This window comes from Muntiacus reevesi, chromosome 19, assembly GCF_963930625.1.
Source record: "Muntiacus reevesi chromosome 19, mMunRee1.1, whole genome shotgun sequence".
In the NCBI taxonomy this organism is placed as follows: Eukaryota; Metazoa; Chordata; class Mammalia; order Artiodactyla; family Cervidae; genus Muntiacus; species Muntiacus reevesi.
Window position 1 is genome coordinate 38,562,778 of NC_089267.1, and position 17,712 is coordinate 38,580,489.

Genomic DNA, 17,712 nt, shown 5'->3' on the forward strand with positions numbered 1-17,712 from the left:
CAAACCAGAAAATACTTTCCCCCTACCTGTGTACATTTCCCTTTAAATGATAACTGTAGCAGCACCCCGATAAACTGGAAACATTGACCAAAATGAACAAAAAAACCCATAAAAATGTTGGCAAGTCCTAGGACTATGATCTATCTCTGGCCAAACAGGAGGGGAATAGAGCCAAACAAAAACAAAGCTAAGTAGTAACATCTGGGAGGAAACATTCTCTTTGCCAAGGACCCACCTAACCCCTTCGGAGAACCTACATCTTTCTGGAGCTGTGCGCTGTACCAGGACTCGGGCTTGGCTGGGGTGAGCCACACATCCAGGGCCAGCTGCAGCACCCGTCTCTCCAGCAAGGTGAAGGCACTGGCTGATGTGGGCCTGCAAGTGTGGCGGGCCTCCCTGAGGAGGTGCTCCAGGGCCCTGGGGATACAGGAAGCCAGGCCCAAAGAAGGGTGGAACTCCAGCAGATAAATGTTTTTCAAAGCTGAGCTTAATGAAAAGAAACGATTAATGACAATTTTACATGATGAAGAACTTAATCTGTTTCCAGATCTTATATTTTTCAAGACCAATAAAACAGTCTTACAATCCAGGACATTATAAAAAACTGGAAGCTCAACAGGGCCTTAGAGGCTGTCCAGGGAGCCCATCAGATTACACAACATGCTTTTTGCTTTAATATGAACTTTTTTAAAGACATAATTTACTCTAAAATCCAGTAAGAATACGATTCATTGTACATCACATCATTATGCTGTACACCTTAAATTTATATATGCGTGCGTGCTAAGCTGCTTCAGTTGTGTCGGACTCTTAGCGACCCTATGGACTGTAGCCCACCATGGGATTCTCCAGGCAAGAATACTGGAGTGAATTGCCATGCCTTCCTCCAGGGGATCTTCCCAACTCAGGGACTGAACATGACTCTCTTATGTCTCCTGCATTGGCAAGTAGGTTCTTTACCACGAGTGCCATCTGGCAAGCTCAAATTTATACAGTGCTGTATGTCAATTGTATCTCAATGAAATAGAAAAAAAAAAATCTAAAATTGTATATGGAAAACCTGTCAACATTTCATTAGCCAAATATTTGAGAATAAGATAACTTCAAAGTGTCTAAATATTAAACAAATACCTTCCATGACTATTTCTATTTTTCACCTGATTCTTGATCCCTTTTTCTTCCCAAAATGATAATGAAGATGGTTTTTGAGTTCTGTATACAACTATTGGAATCATTCATGCTTGCCATAAAAACGTTATATTGTATAAATGAATGAGGTCAGAAACAATAAAACACTTGTCTGTGGGTTATCCCTTTGGAAATAAAGGATATAGTATCAGTCAAGTCAAGGGCCTTTCTATACCTACATGGAACACAAGCTACAGACCAGCTTGGAGCTTGTCACCAGCTTCTTGGTTCCTCTGTACCCTCAAAGCCCGGAAAGGCTCTGTAAGGGTGAATCACACTACATATCACGGAGGTGAGCTTATGTACTCTCTCCAGGTGATCTCAGGAAATTCAATCTACTACTTTAAGCGGTGGGGTGGGGGCCGCAAGGTGAGTCTGCAGAAACCTTTCTGCTGACACTTGCTAGAAGAAAGAAATTCCTTTTTAAAAATTTTAAGCACATCCATGTTTCATATATGTTGACTTGTATGGCACCTCTAATAAATCCTTTGACAGCATTTTAAGAGCAACTGGGTTTTTTAGGACTTCTCATGGGAATGAAGATTCTGCACCCAGGGGCATAAGTGTAAATTCTGGCCTCCTATTCCTTATTTGCAAAGTGAATCAATATCGAGTTCACAAAGGAATCCCTCTTCTATGACTTTTATATTTACTTCTCTCATCACCAAATACTTGAGAGGTGCTTTGTAGAATAGTAGTAGACTTAACAACATACCCTTTAATTATCCAGAAATTAAATGTAAAATGTCTAAAGACAACACCAACTTACCAGCTATTGTTGATGGAAATGAGTTGTTTGCAAATGATGTTAAGGGGAAGTCCAAATGTATTGCTAGCATCTGGATGGCCTTTTTGCCAAAGCCTCTGGACATACTCACGCTGACACTCTATCTAGAAATGTCACATAAAAGTTAAAATTAGAAAAGTTAGACTTTCCCATGGATGTGAGTTATGAGCCTTGGCGTGAGAAGAACAGATCATCAGCCCTTTGCGTATCTTCATTATTTGACTAATTTTCGCCCAGACATGAGTTTTAGGGATTCCCTCACACAGAGACATGGTTGTTTTTTAGTCTCAGGCAAGGATCAGCCAGGAAAAGCAAAGGCAACCAGCTTTAGGCAATCTTAAGCAGCACAAGAAAACTTCTTTCTGTAAAATAATTGGCTACAAGGAAAAAATTCTAAGCAGGCCTAAGGAACTGTATTAGCTTTTCCATGGAAGCCATAGACTGTGACCATTTCCTGTAGTGTTATAGAAATAGTTGCAACCTTTTAAAAAATAAATATAATTTTACACATTTAATGTCTTACAAAGGGGTAGGCTTAGTCCTTTCACTATAGATGAACTGTGATTGAATGAAAATTCTTTGTGGATTGCCAATTCTTTGTGGATCATTAAATGTAATTAGGATTGGAAACCTCCCTTTAAGACTGTAGTTATACTTGAAATTGAACAATGCAAATAAGCTTACAAATAAACACTGTGTACATGCTATCCTAGAAAACCCAGATTCTGAATTGGTACTGAAAGGAAAATACAGTTTTCAGTTTTGACCTGTGTTTTCCATCCCCTTCCCACATGGAATCTTAAAAAACCCAAATATACTCACGTGCTGGTTGAGGATGCCCCTCACCAGCTGCAGGTGAAGCCTCAGGCAGGTGCATTCCTCTCGGTAGGCCTTAATGAAGTAAGGATGACTGAAGTCAAACCTTGGGCACCTGTGCATGATGTCTGTGATCACTTGTGCTAAGGCAAACCTCTCCTCTGGGTCCAATGCATGCTGGTAGGCTTCAAAGTAACTGTCAAGAAGCTGTAAATAAGGTTTATAGTCAGGGGACAGGGCCCCACAAAGGAAGAGAGGTGAGCTCCCAACCATTTCCATGATTTGGAAAGCTCCCCCCCCCCCCCCCACCATCAAGAGGAGAGACAGCTCTGCACCTCTGGGTACCGGTCCTGGGTGGGCAGCCGCAGCACCGGTGCAGCACAGACCAAGTTAGGGAGGGCGAGGGAAAAAGTACTCATTGCACCTTTGTCCCCTCCTCCACTGCTCTCTACACATAAAAGGGGAGTGATATCATGAATAATACAACATCTAACAATTACAAGTTCCACTGAGACAGTGCATTCAGTGTCACTTCATCAAATACGTTTATCTTCAATACCTTTTCCCACAGGCCCACTCTCCTCCCCCTATTTTATTCTATTACCAAAGGTAGGCAAGTAGCCTCCACCCCTCTTCTACATCATTAGCCCCATTTATGACACCTTCTCTTTAATAGCTTGCCTATTTAAGTTTCACATGTGTAGAAATGGTGGGGGGGGGGGTTAGAATGGCAAGTGGAAGATGCAAGTCCCCTCTAAATATAAAGTTATTTATTCCAGATCACACTCCACTGCTGCTGCTGCTGCTAAGTCGCTTCAGTCGTGTCCGACTCTGTGCGACCCCATTGATGGCAGCCCACCAGGCTCCCCTGTCCCTGGGATTCTCCAGGCAAGAACACTGGAGTGGGTTGCCATTTCCTTCTCCACACACTCCACAAGGAAGGGCCTATGTACAGAATTCTCAAGAGCATCCGGGAAGCTTCTGTTTTACTAGAGTTTACAAGTCTTTTCTAAAAACTGAAGGAGGCTTCTCCACACTAACTGTTGAAGAAACTCAGAAAGATATGCTCTTTATTTTGTTTTTACATTTGTTTATGAACTTATGGAATTTCTGTTCTGCGTGTAAATTTTATTTGTGTATAATTAGTCATGGTGCTAATCAGAAAAAGCTCTTCAGAGTTCACTGGACTGGAATCCCAAACAGATACCTAAGAGCTGATATGCAAGTAGTTCTGAACAACGTAGTTACTCTTTTTGGGTTGTTTTTAAAACTTTCATAGGCCTTAGACACACTTACTTTTGGAGACCCCGTCCCACACTGTCAGGCGAGTGTATGCTCCTCGGTTTTTGTCTCGTCACAACAAAGATTTGGAGTGACAGACATTAAAGCCCCCCTGCGCGTGTCACAGCTCCCGGGTCTCGGACAGACTAAACACTGAGTCTATGTCACCTGATGGACACAATCAACTCTCGCTGAAAGCTTCTGAACTTCTGCTCCCACCAGTCTCACAATGCAATGGATTCCTTTCCTCTGCCAGATAATCCGACATCATCCCTAGAGTTTCAGTTCACATGCCCCTCTTCAGTCTTCTCTGACCCAATCCTCTAATGCAGGCTTCATGCTTCTGAAAGGCCTCAGCTCCTAGGGTGGCTGTAGCACCAAAGACACAGGTGTGCCCAGTGAGTTCATGTAGTTGACAGCAAGGAGTGGATTGTTGAGTCTGCAATTTTTGCCACCCTGATAGCCAAGCACATTCTGAGACGCATTAGAGCATTTTTTTGTTTCCTTGGGTAGTGGTCTTCCTGGTGGTTTGAGGCCTGGGAGCCAGCCCACTTCTTTTTTTTTTTTTTTAATGTTTTTATTTTTTCTATTTTTCAGTGGGTTTTGTCATACATTGACATGAATCAGCCATAGAGTCAGCCCACTTCTTAACAAACTAAGGAATTTCCTAAAAGGAGATAAAGAGCGCCTTTCATTGTGTGGAGTCCATAGCTAAGAATGAAGACCAGAAAGAACTGAGAGGGTGTAAGCACTGCTTGAATATAGGTGGCAACAGCTCAGGAGGACATAAAGGAACCCAAGTGGTAGGAAAAGCCAGGAGTGTCTCCATCTTGCAATGATAACTCCTGAGGCTCCCAAGAAGGGAAACACGTGAGAATCAATAGAAGCCTAGGAATCAAATACTGCCTTAGCAATAGATGTCCAGTGTCTGAAGGCTATTCAATGCTAAGGCTCAAGAAGGGAGAGCCTGGGGCACTTTATTTAGCATCCAGTTTTGTAGGATGCACTTTGGGAAACACTGGTCCACGGAAACTTGGGTCAACCTTAGTATACAAAGGATAACACCAGAAGAAGCTAAAAGCTTAGGACACAGAGTGTGCTCCATAAGTTAAAAACTCACACACCTCAGAGTGTGAAATGAAGAAAGGTGCAGATCCCTTGTCTTTAAGTGAGCCTCAGGGAAAATGAAGCCAGCGGAGTGATCTAAATGACCTTATTCCAACCACAGAGCTCTCTAGAGTAGCATTCAGTTATTAAATAGCAGAAGACAAAGCAGGAACAAAGGAGTGATGGGGTTAAGAAGGCTGTCACTCAATAGCCTAGTGGAAGATTAGGAAAGAAACAGTAACTTCCCTAAATCATTCTCAATGAATTTAAACCTTTTTGGCTGGACCAGGGCAATCCCAGGAGCTGGTTTATAGAATTTGTACTGCTGTGACCTGTTTTTGTACAATGAGTCCTATTGTTTGGTTATTTGGCAGGGGAAGATTGTGGGGAGGGTTCTTGATAGTGATTCCAATCTGGTGATACCAGGTTGCAGAGGTAGGTGCTAAATTGCCATCATCACTTTGTTGTTGGTAGAATTACCAGGTTTAACAAATAAAAATACAGGTCATCAAAATAAATTTGAATTGCCGATAAATAACCAATACTTTTTTTAGTATGTCACAAATATTGTTGTATTTTACCTGGCACCCCCAGTTGTTGAGAAGGAAAATGTGGCTCTTTTTAAATTGACAAGCCTTTTTTCAAGCTTTGCCCTCCACCTTGAAAAGCTCTCAGATGGCCCTTTGCATAATTTTATTATGAATTCTTTCTCATCAGGGGTAGGGCCGTGATCTTTACACCTCACAGGTTCTATTTATTATCTGTTTGCTAACTGGCTCATTTCCATTTGAACTCTGGACTGGCATTTGTCTAAGAAGTCTTTGTAGCCTGTCAAATGTCACCTGTGTATGTCAAGGGCCAACTTGCAGGCAAAATAATGTGTGGTGCACACTGATGGTAGGCATCAAATATTGGAGAAAATAGAAAAAAGCCTGAATGAATAACCTCAAACCATACTGTTTATAGACTATTTTTTTTTAACCTAAGCCTCTTTTTATTTCTTGGATTTAAAAAAAAACTTTTAAAAACAGCACTTTAGGTCAAATGAAAGTGTAAAAGAGAAAATCAGTGTCAGACACATCTTGTCACAGAATTTTCTGCCCCACCCCCCGCCACCCCCCGCCTTTTTTTTACTGCTCTAAACACTAATTCAAATTATCCTGAAAACGTGTCCTCTGGTGGCTGTGGAGAGAACTAGCAGTTGGTATAAATGTCGCTTAGGAACTGGTACAGCTGATGCTGGCTTTTGAGTCTCTTAATCCACCTAAATTCATACCAGCTCTATTTTTATGAGCAGTTTATATAATATGGTTACTTGAAGGATTTAAGGCAACCTAATGTGTTTGAGCAATTTTTAACTTTAGCGATTCTAATATATTTAGCAATCAAAAACAGCTGAAGACACTTAGCAGTAGAATCAGTACTGGGGGAAATCAATTGTATTCTAGATAAAAGTCTGGTTTATCAATTAAAAATAGGCTCTTTTGACAATTTCTGGAACTCCAGAAATTGATTTGGAAGGCTACATTTTCCAGTTTTTGGCACAGATAAGTCAGTTTCTACAGGGAACTTATTTTCATTGTAGAAAGGAGGGAGATTATTTTCAATGGTTGTTTTAAGTTCAAATATTTTCATGTACCATAGAAGAAACTAGTAGACAGCCCTGGTAACTTAGTACAGAATGAACACTAGGCCAAAGTGAGGAGAAATTGGTTTGTTTATTTATTACTCTCTGCCTTCTGTTCTTCTCTACCATCAAGTCTTCTATAGGAAGCCTAGAAGAACTGAAAACAGAGGTGGAGAGAGCACAGAAAATGGATACTGCCTACAATTCATGTCTGGACCAATAAACATGTCAAGTTTGAGGATTTTGTATTACTTACATTTAATGCAGCCTCTCCGGATTCTATACTATGAGGCTAAATCGCCCATTTACTCAGAAGATCACAGTAAGCTTCTAATTGACAGATCAAGTGTCCAGATGCACACTGTAGAGGTCAGTTGTCTTTGGAAAGAGGAACAATTTTCAAAGCTACAGCTTGCACTCTGTAAGTCTAGCCAGTTGTTTTCCAAAATTGGATGATCTACATCTCCATGAGTAACAGACCAGAGAGTAGATGAAATGGTAAAACCCTCTACTAGAAAAACAATTCAAAGAAAACATTTCCACTTCCACATCCTCTTACCACATCACAGTGTACTATAACCTGGTTCCCATCGCTGCTACTCTTTTGAGAGACTCCTACAAAGCTAACAATGACTGCCTGATGGTTAACCCCACTGTCTGGTTTTTAGGACTCACGTTCTTTGATGTTTCAACTATTCTCCACACAGGTAATAATCCTCTCTTAATTAAGACTCTTTTCTTTCTGCGGGATTTCCTAATGTTATCCTTTACTTTTTGCTGCAGTCGCTTTGGCTACTCCTTGTTCTTCTCATGGATTCTTGTCCCATGACCTTCCCCTTAAATGTAAATGTTCTCAGGGACCCATTTCAGACATCTCTTTTACTACTCATTTTGATACATTACTATGGTATGACTTCCACATTTATACCTCAGCTCATACCTGCTCCTGAACTTCAAACCTACAGCTCCCGTAAAATATCCATGCATGCATGCTAAGTTGCTTTAGTTGTGTCCAACTCTGCGGCCCTATGGGCTGTAGCCTGCCAGGCTCCTCTGTCCATGAGATTCTCTAGGCAAGAATACTGGAGTGGGTTGCCATGCCCTCCTCCAGGGGATCTTCCCAATTCAGGGATCGAACCCATGTCTCTTAGGTCTCCTGCATTAGCAGGCAGATTCTTTACCACTAGCGCCACCTGGGAAGACATTCACACCTGGGTTTTAGCAAACTCTCCTCACATGCCTTGTGTCCTAGACTCAAAAAAACCTTCCCCTCTAAAGAGGCCCCTCTTCTTTCATTCTGTTTCAGTTAACAGCCTCCTCCCTGAGCTTGAGGGAGTCATTTTAATTCCACCCTCATTCTCTCATGCCAACATCTAGTCTTCAAATCCTGTCATTTCCATTTCTGGAAATCCTTGCCCAACTGCTCTCACCCACCCACGTGTGGCCTACCCTTCTAAAGACCATAATAAGGTCTGTTGGTTTGTCTGCATTTAGCAAAGTGAGGCCTGTCCCTGACAGCACAATGAACACGAATGGAATCATCACGCCTTCTCACTAAAAGCATACATGTCATAAAAGGGCCTAAATTATACAGCCCTCTAACAAATTTCCCTTAAGCTGAAGTCATATCCTTCACGTTTTGTTTTTTTGTAACAAAGAAGCACAGTAAAGAACATAAAATTGATTATATACTTACAACTAGCTAAGATTTTTAAAATACTTATTCACTTCATTGGGAGTTGCCCTACAAGACCCACGGGGTTTAAAAAAATATATTGGGTTTTATAAGAATGTTTTTAATAGGTGTTTTGTTTCCTAGGCAAAAATATCTGGCGCTTGCTTTCTAGAAAAGCTGCTTCCCAAGTCCACATGTCATACAGCACAGCAAATCTGTCCACACCTGCATGGGTCCATCCCCAGTCCTGGTCAATATGTGACTTGCTGCCCTCTTTGTGACCTGGGAGAGAAAAGGATGAAAATGATTAGAGACAGGCTTCACTACAGAGGTATTCCTAGTAGAAATGGAGCCCTCAGATTGTCAGCTCCCCCTCAGGAATGAAAACACTGAAGGGGTAACTGGGATTCCTAATAATCAGCTAAAGAGACATGGGCAAGACTAGGTAGGCCTTAAGTTCATACTTGCTGACTTCCAGATCAACAGAGGTTTTTGCTTTTACTTTTAGTTTTAAAAGACTAATTTTAGAAATATAAACCAAAATTCAGTTAACATGAAAGATTTACTAAAATCTCCTCAAACCTGTAATTTAAAAGCAAAACATACATTTCTCCTCTGTAAAAACAGGTTCCTGATGGTTTAACAACAAACCTAGCTAGTTTAAACGGCTGTATCAATTGATGCCAACCAAGTCAAAAAATTTCAGGGAAATTTCTAAGGTATTTCTTAATTGTGCTAATTACTAACTTAAATCAGTAAGGGTAACCATTGCCATTATTCAGCTAAAATATTTTCCCACTATAGTACTGTAAGTTTTCATTGACAGCATTATTATTGCTTAAAATTTTAAACGGTCTATTTCAGAATAAAATATTAAAAAGTAAGGGATTTTCAGGTTTAGTGATTATCAAGTATATGGTGGGTACTGAACAATAGAAAGCCATTGGTCAGGAATTTCTCCAGCAGCAGTTGGGAAATCATTTCACAATGAATGACCGTATACTCACTCGCTCAGTGAGACATACTCATGTGACTAAGTATTTCAGTCAAAGTAAGTTCCTAGTAGCTAAACAAAGTCACATCATATTATAAATTAACACCAGCAAAAATGATGCGTTGGTATTTAGGATCACCTGTAAAGATAAAAGCTAAAATTTGAAATTAGGTGCCCTGGAATGTTGGATGTCATCACTGCATCCCATGATTCAGATCCCAAGTGGTCTGTGGCAAAGGGAGAACAAAGAATTCAATCTAATACTAAATTAATTCTGTCTGGGATCTGAAAGGTTAATTGTCAAACAGTCTTAGAGCAGCATTTTATAACAATGTGAACATGAATTATCCTTAATTAAAGTCTACATATATTACAAAATAGCACAATCTCTTGCTAAATTTTCCTCTAGGTATTGCAATTCATCTGGAAACTCTGATTTCTTTCAAAATAGAATACTAATGTCATCATATTATTCCAACAGGAATATTCTTACCTTTTCGATTCCTAAAACTGGATAAATTTGAGTGATGCCAAAAGAAAGACAGAATACAGATTATGGGTTATTTGATTACCCTGACTAATGATTTCTCCCTCTGGGGCTTGTCTGACATTTTCCTAGACAGGTCTTGCATCCTGGTGGTTTTTTGTTAGGAAATCAGAAATATCTCTGCTTCTAACTGCAGTTTCCCCAAGGCCAATTATTTCTTTTTTTTGTCACTTAGAAAAAAAAAGTCATTAATTTCACTTGCTTACTTTGCTTCCCTCAGGGCCCTGCACCTAGTACGTAATGCAGAAATGCTACTGGGCAACAAGTAGAGTCTAAACAACAATAAGAACTATAACCAAGTTACAGTTTCCAACAAATGGGGGACTTGAGCTGGAAACAAAACTTTATCTTTTCTAGAGTGGTGTGTGTTGGGGAGATATAAATGCTTGTTGGATTTTCCAGTACTATTATCCGTGTGTTATAGTTTAAGGTGGGAGGAGTTATAGAGCCCTTGGTGTTTTTTGTCTGTTTGGATAGGTAGATTTTTGTCTGGTTGATTTTTAAAAATCTGACTTCTGACCTTTTTCTCTTTCAATGTAATGGCTGGCCACAAGCAGCAGTTCTGTCTCTAGGTCCTTCAGATCACTCAAGGCTTCATCATACATGACATACACTCCTTGCTGATCCTGGGTGTGGATGTAACCAGTATCCATGCTGTAGTAATCATCCTGGTTCTCCACTTCTGAGAACTCCATGAATTGGATGCTCTGGACCTGGGAAAGAAAGCCAAGCCTGGAAGTTACCAGAACGGGGAGAGAAATGTTTTGCCAGCTCAAATGGACAAAATGGTAGGTTTCTGTTCCCACACAGTGGGCTGTCAGCATGGAGCTGTAGACACGATGAATGTATAAAGAGCTAGCTATATGTAGGGAAAAAGATAACAACAAAGAATGTCAGGGAAGAGTAGTTCCTAAGATGGATAGATTAACCAATTGATTAAATTTTATAATTCAGGATTATCTGGGAAAAGGTAGACAATAGTGCCAAGGGATAAAGGTGGTCTCGGAAGCCAGAGTTGGTCCTTGGGCTTCCCAGGTGGTGCTAGTGGTAAAAGAACCTGCTTGCCATTGCAGGAGGTGTAAGAGATGTGGGCTTGATTCCTGGGTTGGGGAGATCCTCTGGAGGAGGGTGTGGCAATCCACTCCAGTATTCTTCACCACCCCCCAGATTTCAAACTATATTAGAAAGCTATAGTAATCAAAACAGTATGACATTGTCACAAAAAAATTGGATAAATGAAACAGAATATAGAGCCAAGAAATAAACCAACACATATGTGGCCAATTAATTTATCACAAAAGAGGCATTCATATACAATGAGATAAGAACAATCTCTTTAGTTCTTTTTTCCTTATTGGGAAAAATGAACAGCCAAATGCAAAAGTGTTAAACTGGACAATTAGATTGCATTATATATTAAAAACTTACTCATAATATATTAAAGACCTAAATGTAAGACTACAAACCATAAAATTCTAATAAAAAACATATATGGTAAACTCCTCGTTATCACACTTAGCAATATTTTTATATCTGACTCCAATAGTAGTGGCAACAAAACAAATACATGATTAAAAAATTTTTTTTAATGAAGAATGTGAATTCAGTGAAAAGAACATTTTTTTAATTTTGACAAGAAATACAATTTATTATTTGCTTGCTTCTCTGAGGGCTCAACACGTGGCATAAGGTACCACGCGATACCCAGATTAAAAGCATGGCTTTGGTGGTTGGAGCTTTAAGTAAGAATAGAAAATTCATCTTCATCATCATGTATGCATGCATGCTCAGTCGTGTGCGACTCTTAGCAATCCCGTGGACTGTAGCCCACTAGGCTCCTCTGTCCATGGGATTCTCCAGGCAAGAATACTTGAGTGGGTTGCCATTCCCATCCATGGCCACTCCAGTATTCTTGCTTGGAGAATCCCATGGACAGAGGAGCCTGGCGGGCTACAGCATTTAGGGTCACAAGATTCTGACATGATTGAAGCAACTGAGCACGCATGCACTCTGCCAGGACCTCACTTTAAGCAAGTCACTGAGACTTTAGACTCCATTTCTTCATCTATCACACGGGGACAGTGGAGACACTACAAGGTTTGTTGCATATGATACCATATGTGTATGTATGGCCTCACATGTATATGAGGCCCTTGAGATCTATAATCAGCTATTTCTCTTAATCTTATAAATATTTCTTAAATGCATTAACACAGTCTCATGACTTGGTGTCCTCTCAAAATTCACGTCCACTTGAAACTTGTGAATGTGGCCTTATTTGGAAATAGTCTTTGCAGATGTACACAAGGTAAGATGGGGTCATACTGGATTAAGGTGAGCCTCAATCCAATGACTGGTGTTCTTGTAAAAAGAGGAAATTTGGAAACAGACACATAGGAGAGAAGGCCACATGGAGGCAGAGGCAGAGACTGGAGTAATGCATCTATAAGCCAAGGAACACCAAGGATTGCTGGCAACTACCAGAAGTCGGAGAGGTAATGAGGATTTTCCCCTGGGGCCTTCAGAGACAGCATGATCCTGCTGACACCTTGATTTTTGGACTGTTTTCAGAATCTAAGAGAATAAATTTCTCTCCCAGCTGTTGTGAGCCACTCACTTTGTGGTACTTTGTTATGTCAACTGTAGGAAACTAACAGAAGTTTCGAGTAGTCCAATCATAATTTTATTTTTAGATGACCAAGGGCCTATCACTTCCTGGGAATCATTATTCTCATAATAACTCTCATAATTTCAAACTCCTCTACCCTGTTCCTCACTCCAAATGTCCAGCCTCCCTCAGTCTCAGCTGATGCCCCTCCACTTCTCCATTCACACACAAACCCACCACACTTGCCCCTCTTCTACTGCTCCCTCTGTACTGTAGGGGTCTGTTACACTCCCCTTCCCTAAGGTCATTCCCTCCTGCTCTGCAGCATCTCTTCTCCTTGGACATCCAACTCATCTCAACCAGAGATTTCCCAACTGACACTGATACGTGCTCCTGGCCCTCTTATTTTAAAACATCCTCACACCCTTCCCCAGGTTCCACCTTATGTCCCTCCTTCTCACAGTCCAACACCTCCTATAACATCATCTGTCTCCTTCTCCTCACCTCCTACTTCTCACCCATTCCCATCTAGCTCCTGTCTCCATCAAGCCACCCAAACCACTTTAACAAAGACCAACAAGGACCATCCAGCAGACTTTCTATAGTTATCTTTATGTAATCTCTCAGGAAGATTTGACATGGTTTAGCATTCCCTGCTTACTGACCCACTTTCTGTGCTGGCTTTCTAGGATTCCACATTTTCCTTGCTACCACAAATTTTTCAGCCATTTCTTCTTTATCATGTCATCAAATAGTGGCCCACACTCAAACCCCTAGGACTTCCATCTTTTCTTCCAATAGTCCTTCACTTGAAGACTGTACACTTTCACAACTGAGATAACCATCTTTAGACCATTTGCTTCCCAGTTTATATCTCCAATCCAGACCTCCTAGAATTCCAGACCCACATATCCAATTATCTATTTAGCATCTGTTCCTGGGCATCTCAAAAGCCCCTCAAATTTAATATGATCAAATCATATGCTCTCCCCCACAAACCTAGGCCACCTCCAGTTTCCCCATTTAGTAAATAACACCACCACCCATCTACTTCCTCTAGCACGAATCATTCCAGATGTCTCTTTCTATCTCACCCTACATGTCCAATCTATCACTAAGTCCTGTTGATTTTACTTCCTATGTCTCAAATCCATCCAATTGCATCTCCACCACCCACCACCCTAATCCAAGCTGTCACAATCTGGCACTAGAACTAGTCTAGCAGCTTCTAAACAGGTTTAGTCTGTTAAATGGTCTGTCCACTTTCCTTCTGGCATGGGCTTATTCTCCCCTCCATTTTATTCACTACTAGCAGAGGATCATTTATAAATGGAGCTTAGATTATGTTATCCATTCTCCCCTTTAACATCTAAAGCCAAAAAAAAAAAAAAAAAGCCAAAAAAAAAAAACCAAAACACAAAAACCCCACATCTAAAGCCTCTAAATGCTTCCCATTGCTTATAGTACAAAACAAAACTCCATAAAAGGACATACATGATCTGCTCCCTGCCTATCTCTTTCCAGTGGTTTTGAATCAAATGTGATTTTTCCCTCAGAGGACATTTGGCCATGTCTGGAGGCTTTCTGGTTATTATAACTTGGGGGAGATGCTATTGGCATCTAGTGGGTAGAGGTCAGGGATGCTTCCAAATATTCCACAGTGTACAAGACAGTCTCTCACAGTAAAGAATTATCAGGCCCAAAATGTCAACAGTGCCAACATTGAGAAACCTTGGGTTACTTTTGTTTATACCACTTTCCACCTGGATTACTATGTCCCAGCCATTCATGTATTCTTTTGATTTCCTCTGGGTACCATGCTTCTCTGGCCACAGGTCCTTTGCACAGACTACATATCCTTTCTTCGTGGAATTGCTAGACATTTGTTGTTCACTTGCTCAGTTGTGTCCAACTTTTTGTGACCCTATGGACTGCAGCAGACCAGGCTTCCCTGTCCTTCACTATCTCCCGGAGTTTGCTCAAACTCATGTCCATTGAGTTGGTGATGCCATCCAACCATCTTAGCCTCTGTCATCCCCTTCTCCTCCTGCCTTCAGTCTTTCTCAGCATCAGGGTCTTTTCTGTGAGTCAGTTTTTCGCCTCAGGTGGCCAAAGTATTGGACTTCAGCTTCAGCATCATTCCTTCCAATGAATATTCAGAACTGGTTTCCTTTAGGATTGACTACCTTGATCTCCTTGCTATCCAAGGGACTCTCAAGAGTCTTCTCCAGCACCACAATTTGAAGACGTTGATTCTTCCACACTTAGACTTTTCTACTGTCCAGCTCTCACATCCATATGCTACTGGAAAACCATAGCTTTGACTATACGGACCTTTGTAGGCAAAAGTAATGTCTCTTTTTAACATGCTGTCTAGGCTTGTCAAAACTTTTATTCCAAGAAGCAAGTGTCTTCTAATTTCATGGCTGCAGTCACCATCTGCTGTGATTTTGGAACCCAAGAAAATAAAGCCTGTCACTGTTTTTATTGTTTCCCCATCTATTTGCCATGAAGTGATGGAACTGGATGCTATGATCTTAGTTTCTTGAATGCTGAGTTTTAAGCCAGCTTTTTCACTCTCCTCTTTCACTTTCATCAAGAGGTTCTTTAATTCTTCTTTGCTTTCTGCCACAAGGGTGGTATTATCTGCATATCTGAGGTTATTGATATTTCTCCCAGCAATTTTGATTTCAGCTTGTGATTTATCCAGGCCAGTGATGTATTCTACATTTAAGTTAAATAAGCATGGTGACAATATACAGCCTTGATGTAGTCTTTCCCAATTTGGAACCAGTCTGTTGTTCCATGTCTGGTTCTAACTGTTGCTTCTTGACCTGCATACAGGTTTCTCAGGAGGCAGGTAAGGTGGTCTGGCATTCCCATCTCTAAGAATTTCCCACAGTTCGTTGTAATCCACACAGGCAAACGTTTTAGCATAGTCAATGAAGCAGATGTGTTTCTTTTCTTTATTCCCTTGCTTTTTCTATGATTTCTATATTGGCAATTTGATCTCTGGTTCCTCTGCCTTTTCTAAATCCAGCTTGTACATCTGGAAGTTCTATGTTCATACACTGTTGAAGCCTAGCTTGATGGTATTTGAACATTACTTTGCTACCATGTGAAATAAGTGAAATTGTATGGTAGTTTGAACATTCTTTGGCATTGCCCTTCTTTGGGATCAGAATGAAAGCTGACCTTTTCCAGTCCTGTGGCCACTGCTGAGTTTTCCAAATGTGCTGGCATATGGAGTGCAGCACTTCCACAGCATCTGCTTTTAAGATTTGAAATAGTTCAGCTGGAATTCCATCACCTCCACTAGCTTTGTTTGTAGTGATGCTTCCTAAGGCCCACTTGACTTCACACTCCAGGATGTCTGGCTCTAGGTGAGTGATCACACCATCATGGTTATTTGGTTCATTAAGACCTTTTTTGTATAGTTCTTCTGTGTATTCTTGCCACCTCTTCTTGATGTCTTCTGCTTCTGATATCTATTAGGTCCATACTGTTTCTGTCCTTTATTGTGCCTATCTTGCATGAAATATTCCCTTGTTATCTCTAATTTTCTTGAAGGGATCTCTAGTTCTTCCCAATCTACTGTTTTCCTCTCTTTCTTTGCATTGTTAACTGAAAAAGACTTTCTTATGTTTCCTTCTATTCTCTAGAACTCTGCATTCAGATGGGTACGGCTTTCCTTTTCTCCTGCCTTTCACTTCTCTTCTTTTTTCAGCTATTTGTAAGGCATTTCTTTTTCTTGGGGATGGTTTTGATCACTGCCCCCTGTACAATGTTATGAACCTCTGTCCGTAATTCTTCAGGCACTCTGTTTACCAGATCTAATCCCTTGAATCTATTTATCACTTCCACTGTATAATCATAAGGGATTTTATTTAGGTCATACCTGAATGGCCTAGTAGTTTTCCCTACATTCTTCAATGTAAGTCTGAATTTTGCAATAAGGAGTTCATGATTTGAGCCACAGTCAGCTCCCAGTCTTATTTTTCCTGACTGTATAGAGCTTCTCTATCTTAGGCTACAAAGTGTATAATCAGTTTGATTTCGGTATTGACCATCTGGTGATGTTCATGTGTAGAGTCGTCTCTTGTGTTTTTGGAAGAGGGTGTTTGCTATGACCAGCACCTTCTCTGGGCAAAACTCTGTTAGTCTTTGTCCTGCTTTGATTTGTAGTCCAAGGCCAAACTTACTTGCTACTCCAGGTATCTCTTGACTTCCTACTTTTGCATTCTAGTCTCCTGTGATGAAAAGAACATCTCTTTTGGTGTTAGTTCTAGGAGGTCTTGTAAATCTTCATAGAACCTTCAACATCAGCTTCTTCAGCATTATTAGTTGGTGCATAGATTTGGATTACTGTGATATTGAATGGTTTGCCTTGGAAACAAACCAAGATCATTTTGCTGTTTTTGGGACTTCATCCACGTACTGCATTTTGAACCCTTTTGCTGACTATGAGGGCTATTCCATTTGTTCTAAGAGATTCTTCCCACAGTAGTAGATATAATGGTCATTTGAATTAAATTCACCTGTTTTAGTCTGTTTTGGTTCACTGATTCCTAAAATGCCAATGTTCACTCTTGCCATCTCCTGTTTGATCACTTCCAATTTATCTTGTTTCATGGACATAACATTCCGGGCTCCTATGCAATACAGTTCTTTATAGCATCAGACTTACTTTCACCACCAGATACATCCACAACTGGGCACTGTTTCTGCTTTGGCTTAGCCTATTCATTCCTTCTGGAGCTATTTCTCTGCTCTTCTCCAGTAGCATATTGGACACTACTGACCTAGGGGGTTCATCTTTCAGTGTCATATCTTTTTGCCTTTTCATACTGTTCATGGGGTTCTGAAGGCAAGAATGCTGGAGTGGCTTGCCATTCCCTTCTCCAGTGGATCACATTTTGTCAGAACTCTCCACCATGTCCTGTCCATCTTGGGTGACCCTACACAGCATGACTCATAGTTTCATTGAGTTAGGCAAGGTTGTGGTCCATGTGATCAGCTTGATTAGTTTTCTGTGATTGTGATTTTCATTCTGTCTCCTCTGCGATGAATGAGGATAAGAGG

The 17,712-nt window shown here is 40.7% G+C and overlaps 1 protein-coding gene across 1 annotated transcript in view; it reads right to left on the reverse strand.

The window, feature by feature from the left end:
• The window catches only part of LOC136150706 (uncharacterized), a 64,841-nt gene that overhangs the window by 37,983 nt on the left and 9,146 nt on the right, over window positions 1-17,712 (reverse strand). Inside the window, exons 2-6 of the mRNA XM_065911404.1 lie at window positions 10,543-10,735; window positions 8,640-8,763; window positions 2,798-3,002; window positions 1,958-2,079; window positions 258-486 (exon numbers count right to left, since the gene is read on the reverse strand). Of these exons, the coding sequence (XP_065767476.1) occupies window positions 258-486; window positions 1,958-2,079; window positions 2,798-3,002; window positions 8,640-8,763; window positions 10,543-10,735 (873 nt within the window). The remainder of the gene's footprint in view (window positions 1-257; window positions 487-1,957; window positions 2,080-2,797; window positions 3,003-8,639; window positions 8,764-10,542; window positions 10,736-17,712) is intronic.